The 17473-nt window shown below is 45.3% G+C and overlaps 1 protein-coding gene and 1 non-coding gene across 4 annotated transcripts; both read right to left on the bottom strand.

Moving 5' to 3' along the window:
* Nucleotides 1-901: 901 nt before the first annotated feature.
* LOC109732946 (replication factor C subunit 3) lies at nucleotides 902-4530 on the bottom strand. 3 transcript variants are annotated; one of them, XM_020292157.4, is made up of 12 exons: nucleotides 3722-4530; nucleotides 3541-3651; nucleotides 3422-3454; nucleotides 3163-3325; nucleotides 2900-3078; nucleotides 2671-2807; nucleotides 2156-2251; nucleotides 1983-2052; nucleotides 1780-1860; nucleotides 1524-1662; nucleotides 1340-1441; nucleotides 902-1254 (listed from the first exon to the last, which is right to left on the bottom strand). In XM_020292157.4, exons 1-11 carry the CDS (start codon nucleotides 4346-4348, stop codon nucleotides 1368-1370), a joined length of 1710 nt encoding a protein of 569 aa, XP_020147746.1. In that variant the 5' UTR covers nucleotides 4349-4530; the 3' UTR covers nucleotides 902-1254; nucleotides 1340-1367. The 3 variants fall into 3 exon arrangements, with proteins under 3 accessions (XP_020147746.1, XP_040253428.1, XP_040253429.1); XM_040397494.3 differs by having other exon boundaries at nucleotides 2156-2269; nucleotides 3722-4481; XM_040397495.3 differs by having other exon boundaries at nucleotides 1005-1257; nucleotides 2156-2269; nucleotides 3722-4482.
* Nucleotides 4531-12625: 8095 nt separating this feature from the next.
* Nucleotides 12626-13626, bottom strand: LOC109732949 (uncharacterized). Its single transcript, XR_005765022.3, has one exon. It is a non-coding gene; the product is annotated as an uncharacterized protein (transcript).
* Between the last annotated feature and the right edge of the window lie 3847 nt (nucleotides 13627-17473).

The following is a 17473-nucleotide window of genomic DNA, read 5'->3' as shown; positions in this document are numbered from 1 at the left end:
CTGGCGCAGCCCCCGACGGCGGCGGTTCACTCCCCATCGCTCGAAAGTGGAGTGGATGGAGAGAGATTCTGGATCACTGGCTACTTGTGTATACTACGCATGGCCCAAGCCCATTAATTATAGGATTAATGCTTTGAGCCCATGTACGCAATAGTCCAAGTAGCCCATGCTTTGGAATTAGACCCTGTTTTTTTTCTGCACCTAGTATATAACAGTTGGAGATTTTCGGAAGAATAAAGAACAATGAGAGATTTTCTCAAAACAAAAACAGTGAGAGATGGATCTTTACATCACGAAAAGGTCATGATAAAAATTGAACCAGAAGGGTATTCACATGTTAAATGCTAGGGGGACATAATATCACAAAAATAAGCAAGCAAATGTGGCTATAAAATCAGTTTTTTGTTCCCAGATACTCAATTTGGATCTAGGGAGCACATGCTCCTGTGTGCTAAAAATGGATTTTACAAACGTAAAAAAATGAATTTTTTATGTGTTCATTGTTAGACCCAAATGATTCATGCAAATTTGCAGGTGAAAAACTTAAGAATTTTGACGTGCAAAAAAAAAGTCAAACTCCAAATGTTACACTTAATTATTTTTCATCGACGAAGCACTGCTATCCCATATGGCATGAAAATTGTCAAGCACACTTGCCATAGTAATATGAACATCTACAAAAAAACAGAAGTTTTAAAATTTATTTACTATTATTTGATTTTACGGTTCTTTAAGGAGCATATGCTCCCCAGAGCCAAAAACCCGCTTTCGTCTGTTCCTCACATCATTGTGGTTTCTTGTGTGATGAAATAAATACAATACTTACAACCTCTATGTTGCTTTGGGATGCGGCGTTGTGAGTAAATAGAATACAAAGTACACAAGGCAAGTGATATGAAGATGATATACATACTCTATGAGACTAATATGATAATATTGATATACTAACAAATATGAAGTTGATATTTTTACAATTTGGAGCCCATCACAATCCACTCCACACATATGCCAAGTTCTGTATGTTATCATATATTCGCCCGCACAGCACGGATCACAGGGGTCTATCTTCATCTTACACGCGGAGCAACATATAAGGTGCTCTGGTTCAGAGGCAGGCAGAGGCACTGCTTATTTACATAAAGTGCGACAATACTTGGAGATGATTTCTCGATGGAGAGAGTGGATCACCCCCTAATTTACTCGATTTATTCGCTATGAAACATCTGTAGAAGCTCATGAACCTCACAGTGAATTCTGCTAGGATTTTGCAAGGGTCAGCTAGTTCGGTAGCCTACAGTTCACAAGTGAACCGAACCAAAAATAAATAAATAGCATGTACCTTTAATCTTCATGAAGTGGATCACCCTTCATAGAACGGCCCCTTTACTCGAGTTTTTCGCAATGAAAGATCTGTAGAAGCTCATGAACCTCACAGTGAATTCTGCCAGGGTTTTGTAAGGGTTAGTTAGTTCGGTAGACTACAGTTCAGAGGTTAACCGAATAAAAAACTAAATTGCATGTACCTTCAATCTTTATGAAGTATTGGATGGCTTCCCCCTGGTCATGTGCTTCCACGGTAAAATGTTCTATACTGATATCCAAAGTTGTGTCCCGAGATCTGTATTCTTTGTATTGGTCCTTCTGAAACTTGCGTCCTGCACACTGCTCACAAGCAAGCAGACAGACAACACATATATCAGTATATGCTACACAGTAATCGAGTTGAGAAATGGAAACTAACTATCACTGAAGTGTGAATATGCTTGTAGTCATGCTCACGTAGTTCAAATTGGATGCCAGTTCATCGACACTATTCTGAAAATCTTTATCCCTGTCCCTTTTCAGTTCGGTAACCAGGTGCTGCATCTCAAAAGGAAAATGAAAAAAGAACAGTAATGACTAATGAGCAATGACAGATATGAGAATTGGTTGGGCTCTGAAATCACATAAAGCATGCAAGAGTGAGGTAGAGCAGAGCTTACGCGGAAAATGAAATAAGGTGACACGTTATGGTCAATCATTTTCCTGATCTTCCCTCGAATGAGATACAGCCTGTATAGACGCCAGATCAGTAAATTTTATTCTTGTTCTGAAGTTAAAGAAAGAAGCTCAGGCATACTGAACTGCAAAACAACATGGTGGAAGGGTAGCATACTGCTTTGGACTTGGCTCCTCCATGATTTTCTTGGCCACATTATATATTTCTTCCTCCCATCCCGTCAAAATAGGTTGACCTTCTATGAATGGGTAGCTGTGTTTGTTAAGAGAGCTGTTTATCAATTTGGTAAACCATAATTACAGAAATTCTTTTGACAGAAGCAAGTAGCGTCGATAGTTAAAAATATGAACAAACCCTCGTAATTAGTAACCATGATAACAAGGATGAAACATGCACCTCTACAGATCAGTTGCAAATTCAGTACTATTACTCAAGATCAATATCATACCACTTGGAATGTGCAAACACTTGTAAAACAAAGGGGAATGAAATCATGGTGTGGAACTATTTCTTTGGTAGTGCAGCATCATTTTTAGTCATAACAAGGCAGCAGCATTTGCACAGTAAATTGACCAGTGCTATGCTGGCACACCGTGGCTTCCAAAATGGACAATATTATTATGTCGATATACCATCATAATATGGATAGGAGGAGGGATCCATGTGCTTACTTTGCTCTCCATGTAGCTTCAAAAGAACGTATTGCCTGTCGGAGATTGTTACTCGCGCTCACTGCAATTCTGCTGGAAATTCCGCGAGGCAAATCTATGCCTTCTTTCATAGCAATGAACTCCAGAACCTTGATCATCTAAGAGAAGATAATATTTCATCAAATTGTCCAGCACTGTAATGAGAAGATAAGCATCCATAAAGTAATAAACAGATCGAAGTTGAATGTACCTCCTCAAATGAAGGTGGCTGAAGTGTGACAACCTTGCATAGATGTTTCACAGCCTCGAGGTTTGAAGAATCAGAGCAGCAGAAGATGATTTTGTTGCAACCTGCATACCTTCCCAAAAACCAACCGATATAATGTTGAAAATCGGACGAGAGCCTATCAGCGTCGTGGACCACAATCACTGCACATATGAACCACTAACACTTTGTCATTTCACATAAACCAATAACAGGCAGCAGTTCACAATAACTGTTTGAGCATATACCTTTGCAGTTAGTATGATCGCAGATCGAGTGTGGCGGCAGGATTGATTCATTCAGCAAAGTAGTTATGACATGATTCTCATAGCCATGTAAATCAGCCAGGTTAACCTCCACATGATGACCTGAAATCTTGATTTTCACATCAATGTGTCTGGCAATTTCTCCCTACATCAAATTCACCCGAAAAAAGGTACGTTTTTTAACTTCCTTACGACGAGTTAATCAATCAGATAAAACGCTATTCTAAGTTGCAATGCATACCTTCAGTTCGATTCTCTTTGAGTGTTCCTGTACCTGTTAATAACAGAAATGGTAAATACATAAGGCATATTCTGAAAGAATTTGAAGCACCAAGGTTTGGTTTTAGGATAAATTCGTACCTGGAGATTATGAGGACCAAAAGCTTCCCTTAGAAGTGCCAGCACCATGCTTCTCTTCCCGACGGCCTGCCCGCCTTCGAATATGAAATGGTTGCACTCTTGTTCGGTCACCTGGATGCAGATGGCGTTCAGTAGATTCATCGGCGACGGCCTTGTTCACAGAGGAATTTGTGATGTGTACCAGCCGGTGGAGCTCGTCGGCGACGGCCTTGTTGCAGATGAATTCCCCGAGCACACTGGGCCGGTACCTGTCCGCCCACACGTACTCGTCCTCAGCCGCCCCCGCCGTCGATTCCACGGACAGCTGCTGCGGAGAGTCCACCTGCGGCGACGACGTCCGCTTGCGCGGCACCCTCACCCAGATGTTTTCTCCTCTCCCGACGGTGGTGGCCGTATCGCCGCTCCCACCGCCGGCAACTGTCACGGGCTTATCTTGGAATCCCGTCGGAGTCGGCGCTCGGGCCACCGCGACGGCGGCGGCTTCCTCTCTCTCCCTCAAAGGCCTCCTCGCGGCGACATTCGCCGCGTCCGCGTGGCCCTGGCGTGCCGGCACCTGCGACGCCGGGGGCGCCGACGCGGATGACGGCCGGGTCTGCGTATGCGTCTGCGGGGGCGGGGTGGCGGCGCGGGCGCGGGCGCTGAGAGCGGCCCTGTTCTTGGGGAGGCAGGCGGCGCCCCAGCGGTGGAGCATGAGCTTGACGAGCCCGGCGGGCACGGCCCGGCGCCTGGCCTCGCGTCGGCGGTCGTCGGCGAAGGCCGCGGAGAGGGTGCGGGCGGTGGGGGAGGCGGTCGGGTTCTCGGTGGCCATGGCGCGTGGGACGGGGAGGCATTGGCGCGGGGTGGTGGGAGGGAGGAGGTGATGGGAATGGGGAGGCAGCCGGCGCGACCTCACCGAGGAGGAGGAGAAGGAAAGGCGGCCGGATTATGCCGCGCCGGAGGAATCATTCCGTTTGGCTAAGCTAATAAATATTCCGGTGTCGCCTATCTGAGCATCACGGTCGCCGTCGGGACGGGAGATTGGCCCGCCGGCCGCCGTGGGTAGGCTAACCGGCGAGTCTTTTCTTGATTTGTTTTTTATCTAAGAGCATCTCCATGAGCTCCCCCTATTTAAAAAAGGAAAAAAAATCACATATAATTTTTTTTCTTTAGCAAAATACAAATACAGACGCTCATACATACGGACATACACACACCCCTATGAACATACGCACGCACACCCTACACTATGAGCACCTCCGAAAGACTGAGCCAGCACATCATCTTGAGATTGACGAAGTTGCCACAAACATCTTCATAGTCGACGGGGGAGTCTCCTACATATAGAAGAAGTTGAGCCAACAAAACACACCCCAGCTTTTTTTAACATAAAACACACCCAAGTTTCTTTAACCCATATTCGCTGCTCTCGCGAAAGCAAACCGCTTCGTAGAGGCGACCGTTTCTGCCGCCCTTGGATGCCGGGAGCAGTGATCTCTATTCCTTTCTGTCTGATGCTCCCGTGGCTGGTGGAGGGGATGGGCTCATGTTTCTCTTCCTATTGTTCCATAGGTTTAGTGATTCGTCTTCGTCTAGTAGCACCAATTTGATCACGTTGATGCTGCGTCGAATAAGGTGGCATCGGTCTCTTCCTCATCGCGGCGACGTTCTTCCCGGCGACGCCGTTGAGCCGATGCCCTCGGTTGTTGCATTTCATGGCGGCGCCGACAAGTGGGACAACTTGGTGTCAATACAAGGTTGGTCGCCCGACGGGGGCGGATTTGGCGTTTTTCCCCTGGCAACAGCAGCAGGATGTGTCATATCTTAATCCATGTCAGCGCAGGGAGCATCCTCGGCCAACATGCCACGTCGTCAAGTGCCTATTCTGCAGGTCTGGTCTTTGACTCACAGCGCCTACAAGGCTATGGCGCTCGCCTGGATTTTCGCTTTTTGGTGCTTTGTCTCTTCCCTCGTCAAATGCCGCGGAGAGGGTGCGGGCGGTGGGGGAGGTGGTCGGGTTCTCGGTTGCCATGGTGCGAGGGACGGGGACGGGCGTTTTCCTTTTCCCTGTAAACTAATGTGTCATTTCGTATAGATATCGCATATGCTTCAGATGCACTGACGATTTAAGGGAGGCCGAGTTTATTTTCTTCGACAGGGTTGGAAAAGAGATTGTTGCTAAATCTTTGATCACTTTGCTGCGTGAAGGGTATTCCAGTCGTACAACCCTTGATGAGATTGTTGAAATAGCACGTGGAGACCCAGCCATCCCTAAAGACATATCCACTTTGATTGGCAAGGAGTACAGATTTGTGGTGTCTATCTCTTCAAAGAGCTTTATGCATGATGCCGAGGAGACATCCTTCCAAGTTATCAGGATAGATGTGCCTGTGGAAAAGACCTCGAGCTCTGCGGTTTTATATCGCAAGGCAGATTCCTCTGGACCTTCTACTGGTGATGTGGAGTGTCCTGGTTCTGGTGATGTATCACCCTTAGTGTTGCCCGTTGGAAGCTTCTCTACCGATACTGGTGCTTTTTCTCTTCCTGCATTACCTGCTGGATCTGTCCCGGTCTTGCCCATCTCCGGTGATCAGTCTGCAAAGGTATGATTTTGTGTGTTGTATCTTGCATGTAAGTTGTTGCTATTTTCGGTTGTGTAGTTATTCTTATTAGCTCTAACCGGTATGTTGTTTAGGTTCCTGTTGCTCTTGGCTCTCAATCGACCCTTGCTTCCCCACCGTCCGTCAATAAAAGGTGGGTTAATGGGTTGTCCTGTCAATAAAGTACTCCATGTGAAATACATGTGTGTGGCTACATAAGCAAGCATGATAATTGTTAGTTACCATACAATTGTGTCAAAGTACTAGCATTCATATGTACTCATGTTTGGTTGTGATTGGTTGACAAGATACCTAAAGTGCTTAATTTCAATTTATGCTTTGGTTTTTATTTTGACAACTGGCGTATTGCACTCACTCTATACATATCCTTTGAGATCAGCTGATTGATAGTTCATAGTTCTAATGTACCTCGGACCAGGCTCGAGGTTAATGCATGTCTTCTGATGGCGTCCATCTTACAAAAAGCATACAAGTATCTAGCCTAGTCTACAAAATCGCAGTCGATATGCCTCTTGTGTGTCCTATAACTTCTGAAACAACATCAACATATTAACATTGAATAAAATATTTAGCTAAGGATACAAGTTATGAATAGCTAAGGAATACAAGTTTTATGAATAAAAGATTGTTGCATCAAAGAGCATTAGCACCTCCTTGTCATTGTCCTTGGTCGCCTTCGGGTAGACCATATGTATATTAAGATGCCTTTCAATTTGTAGTCTTTGTCTGTCTTAGCCGACTTCTGGTGCTTATCTTGAGACAACATTTCTACATTTTTGTTGTACTCGGTATGGTTTCGGTGGAAAGAGATGACCTAGATACAACAAGAATTAGATCTAACAAACAAACCAATTCTTGATTGAGAGCTGTGTCAATGTCTAGGTCATTGTTATTGACTGAAGATTGTTTATTTTGTTGTCTACAGCGGCAGTGGCTTGAAGAAAGGCCTTTCTAAAACCGAACTAACGAATGCTGACGTTCGCAAGCCTTTGTTCCCAGTTGACAAATCTAAGGTGTTCCTTCCATCTTTTGCAAGCATTGGATCAATATCAGTAACATGTTTATCTAATTGAGTTGCGTGTTCTTTGGGCTTCTAGGAAAATGCAACGCTGCGCGATGGTCCTGCTGTCCTAGGTGAAGAGGTGGACGGTACTACAAGGTATATAATTCTACTTGCCTCCAGTGCTTCCTATTTGATCCATCGTTGACGAGTAGGTGGGTCTGACTGTTTTCCCTCTCTATTGTGAACTAAGCGAGGTGCCATTGGCTGTTGAGGGCACCACCATTCAAAAAACCAAAAAGGCAAAGAGGGCCTGAGACCGAAGAGGTCAGGTGTTGTTGAGTGCTCGCCCTTTTGGTACGTCCGTTTGATCTTCTCCTTGCTTCAATGACTACTGTGATGAGCATTCAGTTGATCCATGGTTGGTTATGTGTATCCAAGACCTTATCCTTTTGTTTGTGGATGCGTGAAGAAATGATGAATCAGCCACAAGAGGAGGATGAAGCGCTTTTGGTTTATCGCTGGGCTTTCTAAGTTGGTGCAAATTTCCCTTATTGTACATTATGTCTGCTCTACCTCGACCATATCAGGCAGCGAATGTGTCTGCATTTGACTGATACCCCTTGCCTATTGTAGTTTAAGTATGTGTGTATCCTACCTCTATGCTATCAGACAGGACATGTCTGTATAAGACTTGAGCTCAACTATTAGTGTATGCTAAGCCATCTGCTACCAACTGAACTAAAGAACCGTCGACGTAATATCATCATGTGTGTACTTAAACATGATGGATCGTGCACATGTAACCTCTTATGTATTGATCATATGTTGTTATCGATTACTTCTGTTTATGATCGTTTGGTAATGATAGTTAATGACGTTTATACTATGATCTCATTTGATGTTCTGCATTTAATCACTTCCAGTTATTTTGTTATCGGGTTGGGAATGACCGCACCCGCAGGGGTGCGGCAAGCTGCACTTCCTACCTAGTCATAGTTGAATGTCCATGCATTGCGACGAAATATATATTATCATGATGACCAAAGGCGTATGAAGTACGAAAATGGAGCACAACCAGATACTTCCCCAATAACTACAAAACAAAATTGAGCTCGCAACTTAGATGTTAAAGAAACAAACAACATGATTTTGAACTTCATTCATGAACAGATGCATGGTTTAACTTTTCATTCTAAGTATGATAAGTATGATAAGTATATGTAGATAAGGGCTTTTTTGCAGAGGAAGTTGTTTTTCTTGATAGTTGACAATTTTAATCCAACTTTTCTTTTACAGAGAACAAGAGGGAAATTTGTGTTCGTACGCCGGAATCGGTCGCCGATTTGCACCAGGAACATACGTACGCCTTTGGCTGGCTTGCCGACCCTCCCTCCTCCATATATATCCATATAAAGCTTTGCAGATCGATCGACACGCACGGAAGATAATCCAAGGAAGCTGCGACGTCCGCGATCGATGGGCGACATCGGGAGCCGGCGGTGGGACTACTTGATACTAGCGGCGATCGTGCTCGGGGCGCTCGCCGCAATCGCCCTCATCCTGTGCCTCACCATAATAGGGGCCAGAGGGCCGCTCTACTCCGCCGCCATCGACGCCGCCACCGGCCTCGACGGCGCCGACCTCGGCCGCTACGATCTGAACCCTCTCTTCAACCTCACCCTCCGCGTCGCCTCGCGGAGCATCTTCAGCGGCGACTGCACCGCGCCCGGCACGGTCGTGGAGGTGAGCTACGCCGGCGTCCCGCTCGCCGCGGGGCCCGTGCAGCGGTTCTGCACCAAGCGAAGGGGGACCAGGGACCTGCAGGCCATTGCGGCGTGGGGGACGGCGGTGCAGGTCCTTCATGTTTTTAGCAGTCACATGTATTGACAACAATCTAAAACTTAAGCCTCTTTTCCCCCAATCTCCCTTCAAAATGCCACCATTAAGGGTTTGGCGAAGGGGCAAACGGCTCCAGCCTGAGGTGGCTGCCCTTTTAGACCTTGATCAAACCGGTTACATCAAAGGGAGGTGCATTGCTGAGAACTTTTTCTACGCATCTGAGATCACCTAGGTCTGTCACAAGCGCAAGGCACCCACCCTAGTGGTGAAGCTTGACTTCGCAAAGGCCTTCGACTCGTTGATTTGGAGCAGCCTCTTCGACATCCTTGTGGCTCGCGGCTTCTTGCCGCGCTGGGTCGGTTGGGTAGCAAAGACATTGGAGTCTGCCCGATCTGCGGTGCTACTAAATGGTGTCCCAGGGAGGTGGATGTCTTGCCGACGAGGACTGCGCCAAAGGGCCCCCCTACCTCTTCACCTTGGTGGCTAACGTGCTCAAGCGCCTCATTCAGCAAATGTGTCGTGAAGACAAGCTGCATCACCCCCTTCGCGATGACATGCCTTGCCCCGTCCTGCAATACGCGGACGACACACTAATTCTGGTCAGGGGCACCTCGGAGGATGCAACCCAGCTGCGTTACGCCCTGGACCTCTTCTCCAACGCCACGGGGCTTACTATCAACTTCGCCAAGAGCACCGTGGTCCCATGCATATGACCGAAGGAGATGCTAACCTCGCCGCCGGTGCTTTCTTCTGGTCGGGGGGGGGGGGGGGGGGGGTGTCATCCTGCTCAGGCGCCCGCTGCCTCGCTCGTCGCTTGGAAGGACGTGTGCCGCCCGAAAGATGCCGGTGGTCATGGGGTGCGCGACCTGCCAGCCCAAAATGCCTACTACTTGTCAAACTTCGTCATCGACTACACCAGCCACAGAGCTGAGCCTGGGCGGTGTGGTCCTGGCGAGAAATACCACAACATGGACGACAAGCGCGCCCTCGTGTCGGCCGTTTGGAAGGCGCTGGCGAAGCCGGTGCCACTGCTGCTTCTTTGTGCAAAGTGCTTACCTTGCTCCTCGCCTTTCGGCCATGGCCACCCAAGAGCTGACAATGCTCGTGCCCACCCTGGCGACTGGTGTGGACGATGACCGCTCCCTCATCAAGTCTATTGACGGTAAAGCTATTTCCTCCTCGGTGTATATGAAGAACTTTGGATCAAGGATGTGCACTCTCAGCCCTTTCCATTGGGGGTTGGATAATTAAAGAGGAAAGAGATGATGGCTCGCACCTTTCCATTGCATTTTTTACTCCACTCCATAATTTGTCCTAAAATTACACTTTTCACCAGACGGAGGGAGTACCCGGGCTGGAAGAGAGGTCACAAAATATTCATGGGGAAGTTCACATACCCCCAAATGGACTAAACTGAACTAGCCCAACAGCGGAGAAAACCCTGCACATTAATTCATCACAACTACACAAACAAACTGCCACCACGCTACAAATTAATTATCAGACGTCGGAACATGCTACAGTTTTGCTAAATACTCCCTCTGTACACTAATATAAGAGCGTTTAGATGACTATTTTAGTGATCTAAACACTAATCATGAATCCCAAATCAGTTGCTTCCCCTCGGCAAAATGAATCAAAATGATTAGAAACATATATAGTCATCTGACTATGTATAGATAAGACTTGGCGGGGAGCTACTAAAGGTGCAGCTTAATAAGAGAGAACATATATAGTCAAAAGGATTCCAGCTACAACGAAACAAAATGTGTGTATGTACTACGAAAGAAACGCTACACCTAATAATGTTTAGAAAAAGGCAAGCGCGGTTTGTTCAAGCTCCTTTAATTCACAAGGACAATCTGGAACTATATTGCAGAAAGGCAAGCTGCGGTTGGTCAAGCTCTTAATTACCAGCGGAAACATAGCAAGCAGTAATAAATCTGGGCCGCTGAGGCAGGGCGATATTACCAAATCCAATCATCTAACACATGCCCTGACGATTTAATGATGTACGCTGAAGAGACGCTTTCGGTAAAGCAACATTTGCATCAGTAAGGCAAATCCAATCATCTACCAAGTTTAATGAAGGCAGATAGTAGTTTCCATGAAGCAAATGATATGATACGTTGAGTTATTAGTACCGGTCCTGGGTAACAAGAGGAGCTGGGGCCATTGGAGAGAGAGTTCACCTTCCACAAAATTTCAAGGGGGGCAACAGAATGCAGTTTATTACCAGGAATCTTAGCGGTAGATTATCCGCCTCACATGCACAGCACCTAACATTACCTAATTCAAAGCCATGTAGCTGCCAAGGAGGTTCCAGAGTCACCCTCACAGGACAAGTTTTAGTGAGAAATGATACAAACATAACTGCATGAGGTGTCACTATGCAGACAAATGACTAAACACTCCACGATGATCTACATCAGGCTCGAATTTCTGCACAACTGCACAAACGGCTTACTACGATTCACCACAGATTGTAAACGTGCTACGGTTGTGCTACATAACAGACGAAATCCAACATGCTCCATGTTTCAGTATGAAATTGACCATATGTAAAAACAGATAAAAAGCACATTCGCAATTTCTTAGAGAACTTGACAGGCACACGCAACGCATATATATGTGTGAACGGTATATTACTATGGGTCAGGGGTAAATTCAGGAGGGGGATCGGATATCGGTTTATTACTGGGAATCATAGAGTTAGATTGTCGGTGCACTGCACCTAACATTACCTAATTCACAGCCATGCAGCTGCCAAGGAGGTTCCACAGTCACCCTCACAGGACAAGTTTCGGTTAGAAATGATACAGACATAACTGCATGTGGTGTCACTATGCAGACAAATGACTGATCACTACAGGATGATCTACATCACGCCCCAATTTCTGCACAACTGCACAAACAGCTTACTACAATTCACCATAGGTAGGAACCAGAAGACAGAATCCAGCAGGTTCCATGCTTCAGGATGGATACTAAGCATGTTTCAGTTTGAAAATGACCATATGCAAGAACAGATAGAAAGCACATATACAATTTCTTGGCCCCAACCATACACATAGAGAACATTAGACAGGTGCAACAGTGTGGACAGTATATTACTATGGGTCAGGGGTAAATTCAAGGGGATCAGAAATCAGTCTATTACTAGGAACCAATGTGTTAGATTGTCGGTGCCATACCGTTATTAATATGGCTGTATGGGTCAGGGGTACAGAGAAGAAATGGAGCCATCCAAGAGTCATAAAATTTCATTTCAAGAGTAGGTTCCGTGATTAAGTAGTGGGGTGGAGAAATTCAAGGGTTTCAGAAATCAGTTAATTACTAGAAACCATAGCATTAGATAGTCGGTGGGCTGCACCTAACTTTGCCTAATTGGAAGCCATGCATACAGCCAAGGAAGTTCTGGAGTCACACTCAGAGGTCAGGTTTTAGTGGGAAATGATACAAACATGACTATATGAGGTGTCGCTATGCAGACAAATGACTGATCACTCCAGGATTATCTACACCGGGCCCCGATCCCATCGAAATAGACACATCACTCGACTGATACCCCTGTGAGGGGTGAAAATTCTGCACATTCTGCGACGATAACTGCACAAACAAACAGCTTGCCACAATTCACCACAGGTTGTTTACATGTTGCAATTTTACTAGGCAGCAGAAACCAACAAGTTCCATGCTCAAGGACGGATACATAATCATGTTTGGGCATGAGATTGACCATATATATGTAAGAACAGATAGGAATCACATTCTTCACAATTTGTCCTCCCCAACCACACACACACATAGAGAACGGTAGACAGGCGCAACATGTATCATAGGTGCGAATATATAGTAATAACAGTACTCCACAATTCCATGTAGTTATGCAACCCGAATCCTCTGCCTGCCGACGACGGCAAGGCCCGATCCTAGTTAGTTCTTACCGGCGGCGGCGGCGACGTCCTCGGCGCCGTGGATGATGACGTAGCCGGCCTTCTTGGGGCTCTCGGCGCCGTCGTCGGAGACGTTGTCCTCGTCGTCGTCGTCGCTGTAGAGCTCCTCGTAGGGGCCGGCGGCGCCGGTGGAGGCGACGAGGGACCAGACGAGGTACATGGAGGCGGCGGTGAGGGCGCCGCAGCCGAAGCCGAAGAGCAGGCCCGAGACGACGACGAGGATGTCCTTGGCGCGCTCCTGGAAGGAGGAGGCGGCGTCGGCGTCGGCGTCGCGCTCGGGGGTGCCAACGGCGGGGAGGGGCTCGGCGGGGCGGCGGATCTGGAGGCGGTTCTGGTCGTGGGCGTGGAAGCGGTGCGGGCCGAGGCGGCGGACGCGGAGGACGGTGACGACGGTGGTGGTGAGCGGCGACGGGTCGGCGGGGTCCGGGTTGGGGCGGGAGAAGGAGGAGAAGGAGATGAGGAGCGTCTGCGCGCGGCCGCAGGGGCGGGCGGCGGCCGCCGGGGGCGCCGCGAGGAGGGCCACGGCGGCGGCGGCGAGGAGGAGGAGCAGGGCGCGGCGGGCGGCGGCGGCCATGGCTGGCGTCAACGGCGGGCGGCGGCGGATCGGATTTGGGGAGGGCGTCGTCGCCGGTGGGGAAATTTTTGGGGAAGGGAATGGGGATGGAATTGGGGAGGTTTGTTTGTTTGACTCGGCGCGGTGGGGAGGAGACTTCCGATGCTTTATCGGGCGGAAGAGTCTTCCTTGGCCGACGGGAGGGGGAGGTTTTGCGGTTTGGTCCTCGGATAGTTTCAGTATTGTGTCCGGGTCCTAAATCTGGGCATGGGCAGCCCGGCCCGGTGACCCGGTCCGGAAGAGGGTCAGGATGGGCCGGGCATATCTCCCGTGTGGGCTCGGGCTGGGACTTTTTATAAGCACAGCCCAAAAGCCGGCCCAGATTGAGACCTCCTATAAGACGCTTTATGCGCATTTGGGCTGGCCCACCAACGCGAGCTAGTGACTCTCTCGGGCAGCCCCTCCCCCCTCTTCTTGAGTTGAAGATGTTGCCGAGGACAGAAATGCAGCAGCGAGCTCCGGCTGGGCCTTTCTACGACTGCTCGACGCTGGTTGCCACCGGCAGCGATTTTTGCCAAGATCAATGCAGATGATGAAGTGGCTCGGCATGGGCATGGAGGATCGGAGCATCCATTTGCCGCGACCATAACATTCTTTACATGGGTTCTTCAGCTGTAGTAATCCAAGGTACGACTGACCCTACAATGGCTGAAACTTTTGATTGCAGGGAGGCAATGGCACTGGCGAATGATCTTGATCTCCAGAACGTGGATATAGCGTCCGACAACCAAGGGGTAGTGAATGACATTCTTGTGGGCACAGGAGGATCACATGCACCCATCGTATATGAAATAATGTAGCAGAAGACTAGTTTCTCTTTCTTGTAATTTTGTTTTCAAGCGTAGAAACTTCAATTTTGAAGCCCACAATCTCGCTAAGTATTCTTGTAATCTAGCTATAGGTCATTATGTTTGGTTGGGAGCTCCCCCACCCCCCGCCCCATTACCCAAACCTTGTACCTATGAACATTGCTTTGAATAAATATAAAGTCGGCGAGATTTTTCAAAACAAAATTGTTAGCTTCACATGTTGATCACCGCCTTGACCCATTCGTTGACTTAGAACCCTTGATTTGTTGACTTGAGCGTTGACCTTTTAAAAAAGTTCATAGATTTTGAAGAAATATTACGATTTCAGAAAAGTTCTGAACAAATTGAGAAAATCAAGGAGTTTTAAAACGTTTGTGGATTTAAAAAAAGTTCACATATTGATAAAAGTTATGGTTTTCAAAAAAGTTCATGCATTTGAAAAGAGTTTGCAAATTTGAAAATTGTTTGGGGTTATCAAAAAAGTTCATGAAAAACAAAGATTTTTTATGAACTTCAAAAAATACTTGACTTCCTGCAATGTTCGCAAAAAGATAAAAGAAAAAAGAAATAAAGAAATAAAAAGGAAAAAGTAAACAAAACTAAAAAGACATGGCCCCGAAAGAGCTAGAAAAAACCAACTCAAAATAAACCATTCCCACAACCTTGTGAAGGAGATAGGTATATGCTAATGTGGGCCTGGGCGCCATGTACCAGTTGCACCGTACATGGCGTCTTGAACACCGAATAGGAATTGGGGAGCTCCTATACAACGCTAAGTACGGCAAATAGTCGGCCTAATGCACAGGAGCGGCTCTGACTGGGCCGACCCATATATAGCGGAGAAAAATCGGAAAACAAAATAGCGGGTCGAAGGATCAAACTCAGGATGTCACAATAACTAACTCGAGCTGCTAGAAAGTACACCTTATAGCCGATGGTGGCACATTCTAGCGTTAATCGTTTTTAACTATAACACGATATTCACTCTAGCATCCTATTTACTGTAGCGTACATATTATTCAATTGTTTTGAACACATTTTAAAAAATCATGATTTGTTTGGGGACATTTCCACAAAATTCAAAATTTTAACATAGTTTTTGAATTATAGGAACAAAATTTAACTTCGGGAGATTTTGAAAATTTCCGAACATTGTTTGTAGAAGAATAATAAATTTTGTTTTAGAATTATATTTTTTGAAAGTTTTCAATTTTTTTTAAAGATGTAGAATATTTAATGAAATTACAAACAAAATGTTGAAAAAGTCAAACATTGTTTAAAACACGAACATTTTCTTAAATTCTGATTTTTTTGTAAATGAGAATGTTCTTTTTAAAATCCATAAATATTTTTGAAACACACACATTTTTTATTAAACCATGAACAAATTTTGAAAACAAGAACATTTTTTGGAATCCCTGAATGTTTTTTAAACATGAACATTTTTAGAAACTATAAACAAATTTGAAAAATGAGAACAAACTTTTTGAAACACGAACACTTTTTGAAATTCTGAACAAATTTTGGAAGCAAGAACATTATTTGGAAAAATATGAACATTTTTTGAAAATTGTGTACAAGATTTTGGACAAAGACCATTTTTTGAAATTTGTAACAACTATTTGAAAATTTCCAACGAAAGAAACAGGGGAAAAAATAAAAACAGAAAGGAAAAGCAAAAATAATAACAACATAGAAAAAGAAAAAGCAACAGAAAAAGAAAAAAGAAACTGAGATAAAAAAGAAAAGGAAAAATAAAAAATAAAAAACCAGTCTAGGGACCTTCTAGAATGTTTCCAAAACCGATAAAAATCGTTGGGAACCCTCTAGAAGATTGCCAAAACAGAAACCTTACACCTACTACAGATGGGCCGGCCCAAACGATCGCTCGGTCGTTCCGTCTGCGCGATTGCTCGACACTTTGACACAAAATGCGTCAAATAGGGATTTCGTAGGAATTGTTCTCCTATACAAATGCCTTTTGTGCCCGCTCGCAACTTGGCAGTCGCGTGGGCCAGCCCAACAGCGCACGCCCGTGGACGTCGTCCACTACATTAGCTCGCGCATTTGACCAATGAACATAGCAGTTTAAACATTGACTATGACCATTGACCACTAACCACCATTGACCCATTGACTTTTAAAAGAGTTACAAAACTTAAAAACAATAAAAAAACAATGTTTACGAGTTTATATAATTGTTCACGAATTCTAACAAAGGTCATGGATCTGAAATTTTTGCCCAATTCTAAATAATGTTCACGGATTTTGAAAATTTTACGCGGATTTCAAAAATGTTTAGGGATTTGGAAAAAGTTGACAGATTCCTAAAACATATTCACACATTTTGCAAAATTTTCATGCCTTTTTAAAACTGTTCACAACTTAAGAGAAAGTTTACGAATTTGAAAATATCCATGAATTCGAAAAAAAATAATGGAATTGGTAAAAATTCAAGAATTTGAAAAAAGTTTACGGATTCAACAAGGTCCATGAATTTGAAAAGTATTCATGAACTGGAAAAAATGTTTGAAAATTGTGGGAATAAATATTCAAAGAATGTTCACAAAAGTTCATCAATTTGAAAATTGTGCGTGGTTTTCAAATAAAGTTCATGATTTGAAGAAAAGTTCTCGGATTTGAAACAAATGTTGAAATTAAAAAAACTGTGTTTGAAAATAGTTTATGGAGTTCATAAAAGGAAAAAGGAGAAAACAAAACGAGAGAAAACCGGTTGGAAGCTTCTAGAAGCTTCACAAAACTGTCTAGAAGCTTCACAAAACTGGATGGTGTAGCTTCCATAAAAATAAAAACGCACCCTACATAGGCCGGCGCATTTCCTACGTAGGTGTGCTAGGAGTGTGTGCGTCATTTGCAAAAACACCTATAAGTGGCGCCTGAAGCGCCAAATAAGAAATGGGTGAGGTTGTATCCCTGTAAAAGTTATGCAATATTAAAGATGGAAATCTTACAAGAAAACTCACTCATTTTTCTAAGTTGAATTAGAGGAGCCCTAAGACGTTGGGTTAGTGGCATTCACTATTTCTTTCTCCGTTGAAAAGGAAGGCTTTCCTCAGGTTGAGCCATCAATAACTTATTCTCCTCAATAAAAGATG

This window comes from Aegilops tauschii, chromosome 4 (assembly GCF_002575655.3).
Source record: "Aegilops tauschii subsp. strangulata cultivar AL8/78 chromosome 4, Aet v6.0, whole genome shotgun sequence".
Lineage (NCBI taxonomy): Eukaryota > Viridiplantae > Streptophyta > Magnoliopsida > Poales > Poaceae > Aegilops > Aegilops tauschii.
Note: the sequence above shows the minus strand (reverse complement) of the source record. Positions and strands in the feature narration are given on the sequence as shown.